We start from the raw sequence: 17,217 nt of genomic DNA on the forward strand, positions 1-17,217 counted from the left end.
CATATAGTTGGCGGCTGCGACCATGTTATTGGAGTCCTGACAATGTCGTGCGGCTGCGCAGTGTGACCTCTGGTGTCTGGTCGCTATGGTGATGACGGGGACTCCGCACGGCCGCCAGCTCAGGCCGGGGATGGAGCTGGCGGGGAGGACGGTGTCCATGGCCGTGCTGGGGGCGGTGATCGTGTTCTCCTTCCTCAGCCGCTTCTACCGACTGGCGGAGCCGCCACACGTGTGGTGAGTCCCGGCCGCGGAGCAGCACTGGTTGCCGGTACTCGCTCCTCACTCACCTTTTCCTCTGCCTCCTTCTTCTCCTCGTCATCCTCTCTTATTCTCCTTTGTTTTCCCTCTTTTCCTCCTCTCTCTGTCTTCTCTCTCTTCTTCTACTCCTCTTTCTCTCTTTTCTCCTCCTCTCTTCCTCCCTTTTTCCTCTCTTCTTCCTCTTCTTCTTCCTCTCTTTTCCTGTCCCCTCACAGCTGGGATGAGACGCACTTCGGGAAGATGGGAAGTTACTACATCAACCGAACATTTTTCTTCGATGTCCACCCCCCACTGGGAAAGGTGAGAGGTCACATGAGCGGGGTCATGGCAGTCAGACTTGACCTTCCACCCTGTAATATACAGTGGGGGAAATAAGGATTTGATCCCTTGCTGATTTTGTAAGTTTGCCCACTGACAAACACATGGACAGTCTATAATTTTAAGGATAGGTTAATTTTAACATTGAGTTATAGAATATCAAAATAAAATCCAGAAAATCACATTGCATAAATTATATTTTGCAGTGAGAAATAAGTATTTGATCCCCCTGGCAAACGAGACTTAATACTTGGTGGCAAAACCCTTGTTGGCAAGCACAGCAGTCAGACGTTCTTTGTAGTTGATGATGAGGTTTGCGCACATGTCAGGAGGAATTTTTGTCCGCTCCTCTTTGCAGATCATCTCTAAATCATTAAGGCCTCTTTCACACTTCAGTTATTTGGCGTCAGTCTAAAACCGCCATTTTCCTCAAATAACGGATCCGTCATTTTTTTTGACGGATCCGTTATTTTCCCATAGACTTGCATTAGTGACGGATTGTGACGGATGGTCGTCCGTTCCATCCGCCATGCGACGGATCCGTCGACATTTGGCGGACGTTTTCTGAAAATAGACGGACATTGGAACGTTTTTTGTCAACGCCGAAATGGCGGATCGCGACGGATCCGTCGCGTCCGCCAGTCCATAGAATGGGCGCCTATGGGCGACGGATCCGCCGCAACCGTTTTTTCGGCGGATCCGTCGCCCCAATCCGTTTTTTCAATTGCGCATGCTCCAAAAAGTAGATACTTCTCCCAGACAACCCCCAAGTAACGGATCCGTCAAAAAAACGGATCCGTTAGAACCGTTTTCGCAACAATTGTGACGGATCCGTCAATCCGTCACTATGTCGGTAGTGACTGACGCCAAAAGACTGAAGTGTGAAAGAAGCCTAAGCTATTGAGGCTGTTGCTTGGCAACTCGGAGCTTCAACTCCCCCCATAATAATATATAACTGTGCTCACTGGCAATCCCCCTGTAATATCTAACTGCTCTCACTGAGCGTCCCCCTGTAATATATAACTGTGCTCACTGACCGTTCCCCTGTAATATATAACTGCGCTCACTGACCGTCCCCCTGTAATATCTAACTGCGCTCACTGACCGTCCCCCTGTAATATCTAACTGCGCTCACTGAGCGTCCCCCTGTAATATATAACTGCGCTCACTGACCGTCCCCCTGTAATATCTAACTGCGCTCACAGACCGTCCCCCTGTAATATCTAACTGCGCTCACTGACCGTCCCCCTGTAATATCTAACTGCGCTCACTGACCGTCCCCCTGTAATATCTAACTGCGCTCACTGACCGTCCCCCTGTAATATCTAACTGCGCTCACAGACCGTCCCCCTGTAATATCTAACTGCGCTCACAGACCGTCCCCCTGTAATATCTAACTGCGCTCACAGACCGTCCCCCTGTAATATCTAACTGCGCTCACTGACCGTCCCCCTGTAATATATAACATCTTCTTCTTTCCCTTCTGCAGATGCTGATCGGACTCGCCGGGCATCTGACTGGCTACAATGGCTCCTTCTCCTTCCTGCAGCCCGGTCTTCACTATGGCAGCCACTCGTATGTGGGCATGAGAGGGGTGAGCTGTGAGGTGGGAGGCAGAGGTTGGTCGGCTGGCTGAGGGGTGAGCCCCTCCCGTTTATCATGGCTGCTCTTTCCGCAGTTCTGCGCCTTCCTCGGGGCCTGGCTTCCTCCCTTTGCGTTTCTCATTGTCCGTCAGCTGTCTCGGTCAGTTGCAGTGGCGCTGCTTGCCTCTCTGCTTGTCCTCCTGGGTATGCTGCACCACACAGGTCAGGTTTTGGGGGCTACACCTGAGCAGACACCATGTAACGCTCCTCTGCCCCCCCAGACACAGGCTGCATCACGCTGTCACAGTACATCCTGCTGGATCCCATCCTCATGTTCTTCATCATGGCCGCAGTACTGAGCATGGTCATGTTCCAGTCCTGCTCCAGCAGGTAAGTGGCCTCACATGAGCCCACTCCTGACACTCTCAGACCCTGGCCCCACTCCTGACACTCTCAGACCCTGGCCCCACTCCTGACACTCTCAGACCCTGGCCCCACTCCTGACACTCTCAGACCCTGGCCCCACTCCTGACACTCTCAGACCCTGGCCCCACTCCTGACACTCTCAGACCCTGGCCCCACTCCTGACACTCTCAGACCCTGGCCCCACTCCTGACACTCCCAGATCCTGGCCCCACTCCTGACACTCCCAGACCCTGGCCCCACTCCTGACACTCCCAGACCCTGTCCCCACTCCTGACACTCCCAGACCCTGCCTCACACTCCTGACACTCCCAGACCCTGCCTCACACTCCTGGCACTCCCAGACCCTGCCTCACACTCCTGGCACTCCCAGACCCTGCCTCACACTCCTGACACTCCCAGACCCTGCCTCACACTCCTGACACTCCCAGACCCTGCCTCACACTCCTGACACTCCCAGACCCTGCCTCACACTCCTGACACTCCCAGACCCTGCCTCACACTCCTGACACTCCCAGACCCTGCCTCACACTCCTGACACTCCCAGACCCTGCCTCACACTCCTGACACTCCCAGACCCTGCCTCACACTCCTGACACTCCCAGACCCTGCCTCACACTCTTGACACTCCCAGACCCTGGCCCCACTCCTGACACTCCCAGACCCTGCCTCACACTCTTGACACTGGCCCCATTAATGCCGCTCTCAGGCCCTGAACCAGTTCCTATCACTCTCAGACCCAGATGCCGATCTTGACACTCCCAAACACTGACCCCACTAGTGAAGGTCTCAGCCCCTGACCCCACTCTTGCCGCTCTGAGTCCCTGACCCCGCTCCTGCCGCTCTGAGTCCCTGATGCCGCTCTGAGTCCCTGACCCTTGCTTCTTTCAGGCCTTTCAGCGCCCCCTGGTGGCTGTGGCTGGCGCTGACTGGAGTGAATCTAGCTGGAGCGATGGGAGTGAAGTTCGTGGGTCTTTTTGTGATCGTCTTGGTTGGTGTGAACACGGCCCAGGACCTGTGGCAGCTTCTGGGAGATCTGCGGATCAGGATTGTGAGTACTGGCCGGTCTGGACATTGTGGTGATGATGTTGATTACAATGTATGATGAGATGATCCTACATCTCTCTGTCCCCCGCAGCAACCACCTTCTCTGCCTGGCATTCCAAGCACCCTTGGTGCTTGCTGGACCCAGCGGCGTATATGTCATGATCTTGCTGGACCTAATAAATAGCAGTGTTAGCGACAATAGCGGGTGTAGAGGGAAGACGGCTGTAGGGGACAGAAAAATGAGCCGCACAAATCCCTAGGCACACGCTCAACTTTTGTTTTCCCTCCCTGGAGACGGGACTTTGTGTCCATCTCTGAATCTGTATGAGGACAAATGTTTCTGAGTCCTGACAGGCAGCACATGATGTACCGAGATATAGGGACACAATCCCAAGTGTGGTGACAGCAGCTCGACACTACAGGTCAGTGCGGTGATGCTGCATTTTCCACCATGTTAGCCGGTAGCCCCATCCTCCAGGTCTGTGTGGTGACGCTGCATTTTCCACCATGTTAGCCGGTATCCCCATCCTCCAGGTCTGTGTGGTGACGCTGCATTTTCCACCATGTTAGCCAGTAGCCCCATCCTCCAGGTCTGCAGTGACGCTGCATTTTCCACCATGTTAGCCAGTAGCCCCATCCTCCAGGTCTGCAGTGACGCTGCATTTTCCACCATGTTAGCCGGTAGCCCCATCCTCCAGATCTGTGTGGTGACGCTGCATTTTCCACCATGTTAGCCGGTAGCCCCATCCTCCAGGTCTATGCGGTGACGCTGCATTTTCCCACCATGTTAGCCGGTAGCCCCATCCTCCAGGTCTGCGGTGACGCTGCATTTTCCACCATGTTAGCCGGTAGCCCCATCCTCCAGATCTGTGCGGTGACGCTGCAGTTTCCACCATGTTAGCCGGTAGCCCCATCCTCCAGGTCTGTGCGGTGACGCTGCAGTTTCCACCATGTTAGCCGGTAGCCCCATCCTCCAGGTCTGTGCGGTGACGCTGCAGTTTCCACCATGTTAGCCGGTATCCCCATCCTCCAGGTCTGTGTGGTGACGCTGCATTTTCCACAATGTTAGCCGGTAGCCCCATCCTCCAGGTCTGCGGTGACGCTGCATTTTCCACCATGTTAGCCGGTAGCCCCATCCTCCAGGTTTGTGCCGTGACACTGCATTTTCCACCATGTTAGCCGGTAGCCCCATCCTCCTGGTCTGTGCGGTGACGCTGCATTTTCCACCATGTTAGCCAGTAGCCTGATCCTCTGGGTCTGTGTGGTGGCACTGCATTTGCCATCGTGTTAGCCCGGTGCCCGACCCTCCAGGTCTGTGTGGTGACGCTGCATTTGCTACTCTATTAGCCGATAGCTTAACCCTCCATGTCTGTGCATTTGCCGCTGTGTTAGCCGGTCACTCGATCTTCCAGTGATGCTGCATTTGCTGCTGTGTTAGCTGGTAGCTTGACCCTACAGGTCTGTGTGGTGTTGCTGCATTTGCCACTGCGTTAGCCAGTAGCTTGTCCCTACAGGTCTGTGCGGTGATGCTGCATTTGCTTCTGTGTTAGCCGGTAGCTCAACCCTACAGGTCTCTGCGGTGTTGCTGCATTTGCCGCTGCTATGGCCAGTAGCTCAAACCTTCAGGTCTCTGCGGTGTTGCTGCATTTGCCACTGCGTTAGCCAGTAGCACAACCCTTCAGGTCTCTGCGTTGTTGCTGCATTTGCCGCTGCGTTACCCAGTAGCTCAACCCTACAGGTCTGTGCGGTGTTGCTGCATTTGCCGCTGCGTTAGCCGGTAGCTCGCTTTCAGCAGGGCGCGCTGCTGTTTCTGTGGATACTGTTTTAGGGTAGATATGACATTTTGATCACTGCGTTATTTTTGACAGCCTTGTGAGTACCAAAAATGTCTATCCCTCATGGAAAATTAACATGGAAGACCCCCAAGGGAGAGGGCACGTTCTGTGGCCGCCAGAATGGACACACATGCAAGATTGCACAATTGATATGCTACTGTCAGTGATTGTCAGCAGCATTTAATAAGTAAACATCAGTGATAGGATGTGGTGCCCACCCTTCAGTTAGCAGAAGGTGTTGGCTGTATAGCGCTGCTCCATGACGTAATAATACTTCGTGGTGGAGTGGGTGTTATGCTGGGTGAAGGGGTGACTACCTCCTGCTAGCCAGCAAGAGCAGTGTATCAGTCACACTTGGTGTTAGCTGTTGCACTACCACGCACCCAGAGGGCCGGGTATACTCTTCACCAGCCTCCCTGTCCTGGCAAGAGCCCTTCCCAGGTGGCGAGCAGCATGGCGGCTGGTGACAGGACACATAAGCAGCAGACCGGGCAAACACACCTGAAACAAAAGACCACAGTGCGACTGCAGGAAGTAATGCGAACTATGATAAACCAAGCACAGGACCAAAGCATGAACCTCCTGAGGAGCACAGAACACTGATCTGCACCCCCACCAGAACTGGAATAATGAGCGCCAAAGGAGGAAATGGCAGGTTTATATCTGCACCCCGCAGTCACTGGACCATGCTGGGGCAATGACCAATCTGCACCCCCAGACCAGAGACACCGGAGGAGGGGAGAGAAGACTGGAGGGATCCTCCCACCATCTACTGCCCCAGCAGTGGCATCATCTGCATACGCTGGCACCAGGTAACACCAGGGGGCCTCACACACCCAAATCGTTGGGAGCAGCGATGTCCAGCACCCACTGGATGCAGTTTACACCAGAGGGCCCAGCACAGTCTTTGGGAGCAGCGGCGTCCCGCACCCTATGGCAGCAGGTAACACTAGGAGGCCCCGCACAGCACAGTCCCCGGGAGCAGCGGCATCCCGCACCTGATATCAGCAGGTAACACTAGGAGGCCCCGCACAGCACAGTCGCCGGGAGCAGCGGCGTCCCACACCTGATAGCAGCAGGTAACACTAGGAGACCCCGCACAGCACAGTCCCCGGGAGCAGCGGCGTTACGTCTCCCAGCAATGCTTGGAGTGCATCTCTTAGGGTACCGTCACACAGTGGCATTTTGATCGCTACGACGGCACGATCCGTGACGCTCCAGCATCGTAACAATATCGCTCCAGCGTCGTAGACTGCTGTCACACTTTGCAATGTACGACGATGGAGCGATAATTTCATGACGTATGTGCGATGTAGAAGCCGTTGGTTACTATGCGCACATTGTATACAATATCGTGCACACCTTTGTTACACCATGCGATCATGCCGCCACAGCGGGACACTAGACGACGAAAGAAAGTTTCAAACGATCTGCTACGACGTACGATTCTCAGCAGGGTCCCTGATCGCAGGAGCGTGTCAGACACAGCGAGATCGCTGGAACGTCACGGATATATCGTTGGAACGTCACGGATCGTGCCGTCGTAGCGATCAAAATGCCACTGTGTGACGGTACCCTTAGAATGTGATATTCAGACCAGGTGAGCACCACTGCAAGCTTTTCCCCCTGGAGGTGACCCCCCACCCCTCATGGCCAGTGAAGGGCGATGGGTGACAAGCCAGAGCCCAACCAGAAGTGTGAGGTGTACGGACCTACCGTTTCCGACAGTGGAAAGGGGTTAATTAGGACAGTAGTTATTGCTGGGTGATAACTGCTGGTCTCTGTAGACCATCTTTACATTGTGCACAATTCACTTATCATGTCGTCTTCTTCTCCCTCTTATCACAGGATGTTGTCGTCCGTCACGTGGCTGCTCGTGTCCTCTGCCTCATTTTGCTGCCGCTCGCCCTTTACGCCTTGACTTTTGTCGTCCATTTTGCTGTTCTTAATAGAAGGTAAGATAAGGATATATGTGAGCTCTCACCAGCAGCGGGCAGTACACTACGGAGATGGGTGAACACCAGGAGTAACGGCGCAGTCACCATAACAGCCAGCCATGATTTCCGGCGTGCCATGCTCCGAGCTGTGGGCATCTGCTCCAGGTTCCCACCTTCACATGGAAACGACTGATTATTATCAGTAAAAAGAGCCCCTGGGTTCTGTCCTCTGCTGTCACTTGTAGTCCGCCATGGTGTAGTTACCAGTATGTGGCCCCTGAATCCAGTACACGTGGCCCCGGTTGTCACATGTCTCTCACTGCAGTGGTCCTGGGGACGGATTCTTCAGCTCAGCCTTCCAGTCCCGTCTGATTGGGAACAACCTGCATAACTCCTCCATGCCAGAGTGTGAGTATGGGGGGTGGCAAGGGCAGCTGTGGGGGCTCCATTGTCTTATGCTTCGTGATGGTTCTCCTCTAGACCTGGCGTACGGCTCGGTGATTACCCTGAAGAACGTGCGTACCGCTGCTGGATACCTGCACTCACACTGGCACCTGTACCCAGAAGGGGTGGGGGCACGGCAGCAGCAGGTGGGCACTGTAGACACATATCCTCAGGGCCTGCACCTCCTCTGCTGACCTTCTCCTCTCCTTACTCAGGTCACCACGTATTCTCACAAGGATCCCAATAACCTGTGGATGGTGAAGAAGCACAACGCCGAGTATGGTAATGGTGGGCACTGGTAGTAGTGGCTGGGGACAATGCAGATGGTTTGCCGCCCTGCTCATCTCTGTTTTCTCCGCTGACTCCACTGACTTTGCTGTTTTTCCTCAGACTCTGATTCCGCCCTGGAGTTTGTGCATCACGGAGACCTTATCCGCCTGGAGCATAAAGCGTGAGTGGCCAACACATGGACGAGATTTGGGTACCGGTGAAAGGGTTAATCTCTGCCTACTATGTCCTGCTCGTAGCGTTGTTCACTCCCTAGCGGGCCCCGTAGGAAACACCCGCTATGCCATACACAGAACTTGGTTAACTAATGTGCGCTGAGCGGACCGCCCTGCTCATCTGCCACTATCATTTGCGTATCAAACAGGACTGGCGTCTAAAATCTGCCCTTTAATGCATCTCCTGGCATGAAGCGCTGGGTGGTCTGCAGTTCTGCTGTGGGCCTCAACATCATGTGACGTGCAGGGGACGCTGCAGTGAGTGGAACAATTCAGATTCTTGTACTGTGGTGTGTGTGTGCCGGGGCAATGTGGTTCGTGTGTCGGGGCCGTGAGGTCCGTGTGTCAGGCCCGGATGGTCCTTTTGTCTGGGGGCGGATGGTCCATTTCTGAGCCGTTGAGTCCGCGTGTCAGGGCCGGGTGGTCTGTGTGGGTGATATGTGTGCCAGGTCCATGTACTGGGTCTGTGTGCTGGGTTCGTGTGTTCCGGGGCCGGGTGTACCGAGGCCATGTGGACCATGTGCCGAGGCTGTGTGTGCTGGGTGGTCCGTGTCCCTGGGGTCCGTGTGCCAGTGCCATGTGGTCCTGGGGTGGGTTGTCTGTGTGCCAGGTAGTCTGTGTCCATGTACCGTGGCCGGATGGTCTATGTGCCGGGGCCATGTGCTCCGTGTGTCGGGACTGATTTGTCCGTATGTCCGTATGCCAAGTACTTGTGATCCGGGGGTGGGCAGTCTCTGTGACAGGGGCTGGTGGTCCCAGTGTTGGGGTGGGTGGTCCATATCCCAGGGGTCCATGTGCCAGGGTCATGTGGTCTTGGGATAGGTTGTCTGTACATGTGCAGGTGGTCTGTGTCTGTGTGCCGGGTGATCTGTGTCCTGGTGGTCAAGGTGCTGGGGCCATGTGGTCCGTGAGTGGGTTGTTTGTGTTCGTGTGCCAAATAGTTTGTGTCCGTGGGCCGGGTAGTCCATGTGCCGGGGCCTGATGCTCCATGTGCCGGGGCCTTGTGATTCAGGGGCTGGCGGTCCATGCGCTAGTTGTCGGCTGGTGGTCCGGGGCCGTGTGTGTGGTCCGTGTGTCGGGTCTGTGTGCCAGGGCCGGGTGTTGGGCGGGTGTGCCGGGGGCAGGTTGTGTGCCGGGGCCGAGTGGTCTGTGTGTTGGGGCCGGGTAGTCTGGGTGTTGGTGCCGGGTGGTCCGTGTGTCGGGTCGTATGGTCTTGGTTTTGGGGTCGGGTGGTCTCCGTCCATGAGCCGGATCAGGGTGATAAGTATGTTGGTTGGTCCGTGTGTCGGGGCCGGGTTGTCCATGTGCTGTTGCGGGTGGTCCGTGTGCCGGGGCGGTTGGTCTGTTTGCCGGGGAGCATGCTCTGTATGCCCAGCGGTCAGATCTCCACGTTCTGCCTGTGCAGCTGCTTTATTATTACCTCATGAAGGGTTAAATGCACATGGCAGCGGTCCAAGGCTCAGTCCTGCTGTGTGCATATGTGGACGGACCCCCATCCTCCTGGGATTATAGCTGCTGCCGTGTTTACATGACTCGTATCTCCAGGATCGGGGATGTGACTGCCGCTCATCCTCCACATAAACAGCGCCAGGAACAGCCTCGTAAACTTGGGACTCTGCTGTGCCTCCTGTCAGTCACTGATCCCTGGAGATGGAAAATGGAGACCAGCGTGTGACCTCTCTCCGCTGGCTCCGCACTTTATGGTCCATGTCTAAATATTGTGAATAGTGTCTGTGAAAATCTTGACCTGGCTGCTGCTCCTTCAGTGCTGCAGCCAGGGGCCCCCAGAGTGGGGATACAACCGGTAAATGAAAGGGTTGTACGCACTCGGTTGTGTGTGTGGCTCTCCTGGAGAAGAGGCGCTGCAGCAGCACACACAGGCAGAGTGGACAGGAGCGTGGCCATGCTTTCCTATTCCTAGATGACCCCCATGTAGTGTGACCCTGGACCGGCTGGCACAGTCGTTCCCTGCCAGGCTGTCGGCGGTGCGCTACGGAGGCGTGGGTGGAGCAGCGTAAAGTGTGTGACGTGGGTTCTTGGGATTCATATTCTATAGATCGTTTTTTCTTGTTTTCTGCTCTCCATTTCTTACACATGATTTCCTCGTGTTCTCCCAGCACTGGCCGTAACCTCCATAGTCATCAGCGGGAAGCGCCACTAACTAAGAAACATCTGCAGGTGACAGCGTACGGCACGGTGAGGGTGGCGGACACCTTTCTCATCACTACTCTGGGGTCTTCTGTCCACGTGTTACCACTTCTCTCCTTCACAGAACGGGTCAGGCGACAGCAATGACTTTTGGAGGATCGAGGTGACTGGTGGCAAAAATAAAGTGAAAGTTCTGCGCAGTCAGATTCGCCTGCTGCACCTCTCCACAGGCTGTGCTCTGGGATCATCAGGGAAGACTCTTCCCAAATGGTGAGATATGGCGCAGCATGGAATTGTTAGGCTGGGCGTCAAAAATCTGTTATCACCCCGCATTACAATAGTAATCCCAGCAGCAGGCGAAGATCACAGTCAATATATCTTGTCTCACCCGAAGTGTTTAGTCACTGTACCCCGAAGTCCATGACCACCCGGAAGATCACTGTGCACATCCTGTACTGATCCTGTATTATACTCCAGAGCTGCACTCACTATTCTGCTGGTGCAGTCACTGTGTACATACATTACATTACTGATCCTGTATTATACTTCAGAGCTGCCCTCACTGTTCTCGTGTGTTTTTGCCCTGTCAGTAAACTTGAGGCCGTGGTTGCCGTTTACAACCTATCAGGGCTCCTCTAATTCGGGGGGCCAGTGAGGAGCTCCTGTCATTCCAGTATGGTGCACTCTGCTGGTCAGTCGTGCTGTTGACAGCTCTTGCTTTTGTCTCCCAGGGGTTGGGAACAGGGCGAGGTGACATGCAGCCCGTATCTACGGGAGAGCCCCAATACCCTATGGAGTGTGGAGGACCATGAGAACATCCGACGTAAGTGTGTGACCCCTCTCTTCAGTGTCCCCATGTCTCTTCTGTCTCCTGAACTCACGTTCTCCATCATAGTCTTGAAAATCTCAGTCTCCATCCTGAAGCCGTCCTTCCTGGAGGCGCTGGCGGAGTCCCACGTAGTGATGCTGCGGGTGAGCAATGTCCTGTGTGATCGGGGGCTTGTGAAGGGTCTTTGATCATAACTGGTTATTTTACTTCCTAAGGCAAATAGTGGCCTGAAGCCCAAGGAACATGAGGTGACATCCAAGCCCTGGCACTGGCCCATTAACTTCCAGGTGAGAGTGCCTCACTTCCTGCCAGCCCGCCCCCCCCCCCCTATCAGCAGTGTAACAGACTCCTTCCCTCGCAGGGTCTCCGTTTTTCTGGTGTGAATGCTACGGATTTCCGGATTTATCTGCTGGGGAATCCGGTGAGTTTCCTATCTGTCGGAGGACAACAGTGACGCTGTTCGGTTCTTAACTTTTCTCATCAACCCTGTAGGTAATTTGGTTTCTGAACCTGGGTGGTCTCATCCTGTACGTGGTGCTGGCGTTCTGTGCGGCGGTCTCCTTGCAGCGTGGCCTCTCCCTGTCCGGGGAGGTGAGGGGTAAGTGCTGCTCCATCTCTTGTTCTGTGTCCCCTTGTGACTGCTAATGATCTGTGTGATGGGGGTCTTTCTTGCAGATGTCTTTTCCCTTCTCCTGGAGGGTGGGGGGCAGCTGATGTCGGGATGGCTTCTTCACTATTTGCCTTTCTTCTTCATGGGCCGAGTCTTGTATTATCACCACTACTTCCCCGCCATGCTCTTCTCCAGCATGCTGAGTGGTGAGTGCTGGCGTCTGAGGTGCGAGCGCTGGCGCCTGAGGGGCGAGCGCTGGCGCCTGAGGGCTGAGCCTGGCGTCTGAGGGGCGAGCGCTGGCGTCTGAGGGCTGAGCCTGGCGTATGGTGAACGCTGGCGTCTGAGGGGCGAGCGCTGGCGTCTGAGGGGCGAGTGGTGGCGTCTGAGGGGCGAGCCTGGCGTCTGGTGAACGCTGGCTTCCGAGCAACGAGCGCTGGCTTCTGAGTGGTGAGCACTGGCATCTGAACATGGCATGAGAGTGTAATGTGCGGTCTCTTCTGACTCTCTCTCTCCGTACAGCGGTCACGTTCTGGTCTCTGCTCCGATTGGGTGCTGCCATCCTCTGCCCATCTCGGCGCAGTGCTGTGTGTGCAGTTGGGATGACTCTCCTGTCTGGGACTCTGCTGTACAGGTGGGTGATGGCTCGGGTAGGTGGTGGGGCACAGGTAGATGGTGACCACCTGCTGTCGTTCCTGCCCGTGACTCGTGATTCTCTTGCAGCTTCTACCTCTTCCATCCTCTGGCCTACGGCATGGTGGGGTCTCTGTCTGATGCTGCCAACAGCCCAATGGCAGGACTGCGCTGGATGGACTCCTGGGACTTCTGAACATGGTGCCAGGGACAGGATCAGTAATCGATGCAGTAGTACAGGACTGTGTACCGGTGGAGTGGACTCTAGTGCCACGTGCACTTTCTCGGCTCTGGATCTGTGGAGTGCGGGGGGAGGGGATTCGTTCTGGCATGTATGTCATGAGGGTTAACCCCTCACATGCTGCCCCTTGTTATGATGGGTAAGATTCCGGGCCGCTCACCACCCTCATTGTTATCCTACTTTATGGAGGGACAGTCCTGTGGTTACTATGTACGTGGTCTAGCAATGAGCCCCCTGGAGCCGCGAGTCAGTGTACCGGGACCTGCGGAGAAGGAGGTGGCATGGAACCTTTGGTCGGTGGATGCAGTTGCCATAGTGATAGGGCAGGACGGGAAGAAAGCAGCAGATTAGGATGGAGCAGAGATCTGCTTTCCGCTGCCTGATTACATCTGCAAGATACGGGGCCGGTAATTGTACCTAACGGCTTTAACCCCCTTGCTGTCTGGGCTGTACCGTCATCATCTGCACAGGATCTGATCCTCCCTGCACCCCATACACCAGCCGTACAGTGACGGCCCTCGCTGTGGCCAGTGTAGCCTTCGTAATCCCTCCGTCCAGCTCCAGCAACAGCCGACGTCCATTACCCTCTTATGCCTCTGCTCCCTGTGTGAACAATGGAGAGAGAGAGATGCAATAAACGGTTCTCGGGTCTCCTGTCAGTGTACAGCGCCTCCTGGAGGGGTGGAGAGGTAACATTGAAGTGCCGCACATGGCCGTCCCATAAACTGGAGACATCGTGCTTCCTGTTTTTGTGGTGGGAGCAGTGCTGGGGAAGGGTGTCTTATGGCAAGTGGAGAATTGTTAGGAGGACGCTTCACTGCAAGATTGCCAATTTAGCGCAATGGGAGTTATCGACAATGGTGGAGCGATGCAATAAACCACCTTTTGGGGGGTTATGGGTGGAGCGATGCTGAGGACATCTCATGGTGGGAAGGAGCATTGCTGTGGGTTAGTGGCCAGAGCAGTATGAGGGGCCTCCCATGGATTGCTGCCGTGGAATCTTGGGTGGAGGAGTCCTGCGCTGTACAAAAAAAAATAGAGCAGCAGCTGTATGATATATTACAATGTGAATTGAACCATGAACCTGTATCCCTCTTCCCTTCTAATATTACTCTTTCCCTAAGCCCAGCCCTGATATTACTCCTCACCCTATAAACCCCTCCCTAATATTATTCTTCCACCTATGAACACCGCCCTAATATTACTACTCCCCCGGTGAACCACGCCCTGATATTACTCCTCCCCCGGTAAACCACGCCCTGATATTACTCCTCCCCTTATAAACCATGCCCTGATATTACTCCTCCCCTAGAACTCCCGCCCTGATATGACTCCTCCCCATATGAACACCGCCGTGATATTACTCCTCCTATAAACCCCACCCTGATATTACTCCTCCACCTATAAACCGTTCCTTTGGTGGCAGAAGACATTCCTTCACCTGTGAGCTCACAGTATTGTCTCCTTATGCCTGGGGGGATGATCCCTGCAGTAGTTTCTGGCTCGTCACACTTCCCAGCTGCGCCCTCTAGTGATGGGGTGAGATTTTTTTTTTCGAAAGCTTTTTGCTAAAAGCTGGACCTTGAGATAAATCATGCATCAATCCTTCAGTGTCATGTGCCGATGCACAGAGACGACCAGGAGTGGAACATGGCCACGACCTGATGCAGAGGTAGCGGCCAGTGTCAGAAGGATCGGCTGCTGCAAACCTTCTAGAGATGATGGTGTCTTCTCGCAGTTCTTCCTCATCCTCCACAGGTGGCAGCATGGCCATGTTCATGGTGCCACTGGACTGAGTTTTCCTGTTGGGGTTGGCATTAAGAGTGGTGCTGGACAGTTGGCACTATGTGTGGCCCTGATGTAAGTGGCGCCAGCAGGGTTGGTGCTATGAATAGCGCTGGGTGGGTGGTGCTATTAATGGTGATGATGGAAGTGGTGCCAGCAGGGTTGGTGCTATGAGTGGCGCTTGGCGATTGTTGCTGTGAGTGAAGCTGGGGGGTTGGCTATATGAATGGCGTTTGTGTAGACGGCATCGGCAGGGTTGGCGCTATGAGTGGTGCTATGAATGGCGCTGGTGAAGGTAGTGTCATTTCTAGTGCGAATCAGAAGCTCAGGCGACAGCCCATTAATCTGTGCCACTGACTGGACTTTGACGTCTGCTAATTATAATAAATCAGTTTCTCCATCGGAGGTGTGCCCCTTTCCGGACACCTCTTCTTTGAATCCCATCATCTGCCGCACTGCCATCCTACCCTCTGCTGCCCCTGTTCTGCACCACCTGTGCACATGCCTGAATGTGGGCAGAGTAATTAATTATGTGCTGAGCAGGAATCCCTCTGAGCAGCGTTCTGCCAGTCCTGAGTACCCGGACCCCCAGCTGGTCATCAATGCTAAAGCCCATCAGCCCACAGCTGGCTCTGGGTTGCTCAGCACTGAGGACGTGATTCTCTTGGAAGGGTCTGTAATCACTGATCAGAGCGCTGTGTCTTTAAGATGCCGTGTGGGAGGGAGCAGGGAGCAATGAGAAGCTTTAAATGCTGGAAATCTTGAAGAAGCCACAGATCGGTAACTCCAGCACATACTCAGCATGGCTCCGCTCCTGTGCCCTCTGTAACCCAGCCGCACACTGGCACTGCCACTTCAGAAGACACTAAAGAGACCCGTCAGCATGGATGTCGAGCTGCTGTCAGAAACCCAGAAAGAGCTGATCCGAGACACCTGGCGAATAGTGAACCAGAACCAGATCCATCATGGCACCGTGCTCTTCACCAGGTGAGAGGCACACACTGGGCTCTGAACTATGAAAACAGACTGGCACCAGGTGCTGTACTGTACACGTTGTCTGGCACCAGATGCTGCACTGTATACTTTGTCTGGCACCAGATGCTGTAATGTATGCATGGTCGGGCACCAGATGCTGCACTGTATATGTAGCCTGGCACCAGGTGCTGTACTGTATGGCCTGGCATTGGGCTCTGTACTTCTACCCAGTGTTCAAAATGATCCGGCCTTCAGTTTCTGTGATGACAAAGTTATTACTGATCGCCTCCAGTGTCGTCGTCCAGAAGAATCCTGAATATGAGAAGTCACAGAACAGTTTTATGTCCAGAGAATTTCTCTTTACAGAATTGTAAGCGACTAATGTGAATTTTCTCATCACTTATTTTTTTTCCATCTTTGAGAATAAGTTCTAATTGTTATGTAGTAATATGGCTGCCCTTCTCCTCAGTGATGATATAGTTATATATAGTGATATATGTCCGCCCTTGTCCTTAGTGTGATATAGTTATATATATATTAATACTAGCTATTGAACCCGTTCTACGCCCGGGTGGCGAGCATTTATATTGGTATATTGTCTCCATCATGGTATGTGCTGCTCCATCCTGCGTCCCCATCCTGTCATGCGCTGCTCCATCCTGCGTCCCCATCCTGTCATGTGCTGCTCCATCCTGCGTCCCCATCCTGTCATGCGCTGCTCCATCCTGCGTCCCCATCCTGTCATGTGCTGCTCCATCCTGCGTTCCCTTTCCTGTCATGCGCTGCTCCCATCCTGCGTCCCCATCCTGTCATGCGCTGCTCCCATCCTGCGTCCCCATCCTGTGATGCACTGCTCCCATCCTGTGATGCGCTGCTCCCATCCTGCGTCCCCATCCTGTCATGCGCTGCTCCATCCTGCGTCCCCATCCTGTCATGCGCTGCTCCATCATGCGTCCCCATCCTGTCATGCGCTGCTCCATCCTGCGTCCCCATCCTTATGTGCTGCTGCATCCTGCGTCCCCATCCTTATGTGCTGCTGCATCCTGCGTCCCCATCCTTATGTGCTGCTGCATCCTGCGTCCCCATCCTTATGTGCTGCTGCATCCTGCGTCCCCATCCTTATGTGCTGCTGCATCCTGCGTCCCCATCCTTATGTTCATGCTGCATCCTGCGTCCCCATCCTTATGTGCTGCTGCATCCTGCGTCCCCATCCTTATGTGCTGCTGCATCCTGCGTCCCCATCCTTATGTGCTGCTCCCATCCTGCGTCCCCATCCTTATGTGCTGCTCCCATCCTGCGTCCCCATCCTTATGTGCTGCTCCATCCTGCGTCCCCATCCTTATGTGCTGCTGCATCCTGCGTCCCCATCCTTATGTGCTGCTGCATCCTGCGTCCCCATCCTTATGTGCTGCTGCATCCTGCGTCCCCACCCTTATGTGCTGCTGCATCCTGCGTCCCCATCCTTATGTGCTGCTCCATCCTGCGTCCCCATCCTTATGTGCTGCTCCATCCTGCGTCCCCATCCTTATGTGCTGCTCCATCCTGCGTCCCCATCCTTATGTGCTGCTCCCATCCTGCGTCCCCATCCTTATGTGCTGCTCCCATCCTGCGTCCCCATCCTTATGTGCTGCTCCATCCTGCGTCCCCATCC

The 17,217-nt window shown here is 54.6% G+C and overlaps 2 protein-coding genes across 10 annotated transcripts in view; both read left to right on the forward strand.

The window, feature by feature from the left end:
* The first annotated feature begins 9 nt into the window (after window positions 1-9).
* On the forward strand, window positions 10-13,457 carry POMT2 (protein O-mannosyltransferase 2). Of its 8 annotated transcripts, none has more exons than XM_069735886.1 (21): window positions 10-234; window positions 474-558; window positions 2,066-2,170; window positions 2,255-2,363; window positions 2,441-2,549; window positions 3,474-3,633; window positions 7,313-7,419; window positions 7,727-7,809; window positions 7,882-7,991; window positions 8,061-8,127; window positions 8,236-8,296; window positions 10,466-10,544; window positions 10,621-10,766; window positions 11,228-11,319; window positions 11,392-11,468; window positions 11,541-11,612; window positions 11,687-11,746; window positions 11,818-11,923; window positions 12,001-12,141; window positions 12,455-12,566; window positions 12,656-13,457. In XM_069735886.1, the coding sequence occupies exons 1-21, from the start codon at window positions 86-88 to the stop codon at window positions 12,759-12,761; spliced, it is 2,136 nt and encodes a 711-aa protein (XP_069591987.1). In that variant the 5' UTR covers window positions 10-85; the 3' UTR covers window positions 12,762-13,457. The 8 variants fall into 8 exon arrangements, with proteins under 8 accessions (XP_069591987.1, XP_069591995.1, XP_069592019.1 ...); XM_069735894.1 differs by having other exon boundaries at window positions 34-234; window positions 8,061-8,133; window positions 10,466-10,526; XM_069735878.1 differs by having other exon boundaries at window positions 35-234; window positions 8,061-8,133.
* A 1,877-nt stretch (window positions 13,458-15,334) lies between these two features.
* The window catches only part of NGB (neuroglobin), a 28,466-nt gene continuing 26,583 nt past the window's right edge, over window positions 15,335-17,217 (forward strand). For both annotated transcript variants that reach the window (XM_069735929.1, XM_069735931.1), the window contains exon 1: window positions 15,335-15,578. In XM_069735929.1, coding sequence (XP_069592030.1) covers window positions 15,475-15,578 — 104 coding nt within the window. In that variant the 5' untranslated portion in view covers window positions 15,335-15,474. The remainder of the gene's footprint in view (window positions 15,579-17,217) is intronic.

This window comes from Ranitomeya imitator, chromosome 1 (genome assembly GCF_032444005.1).
Source record: "Ranitomeya imitator isolate aRanImi1 chromosome 1, aRanImi1.pri, whole genome shotgun sequence".
NCBI classification, from domain to species: Eukaryota; Metazoa; Chordata; class Amphibia; order Anura; family Dendrobatidae; genus Ranitomeya; species Ranitomeya imitator.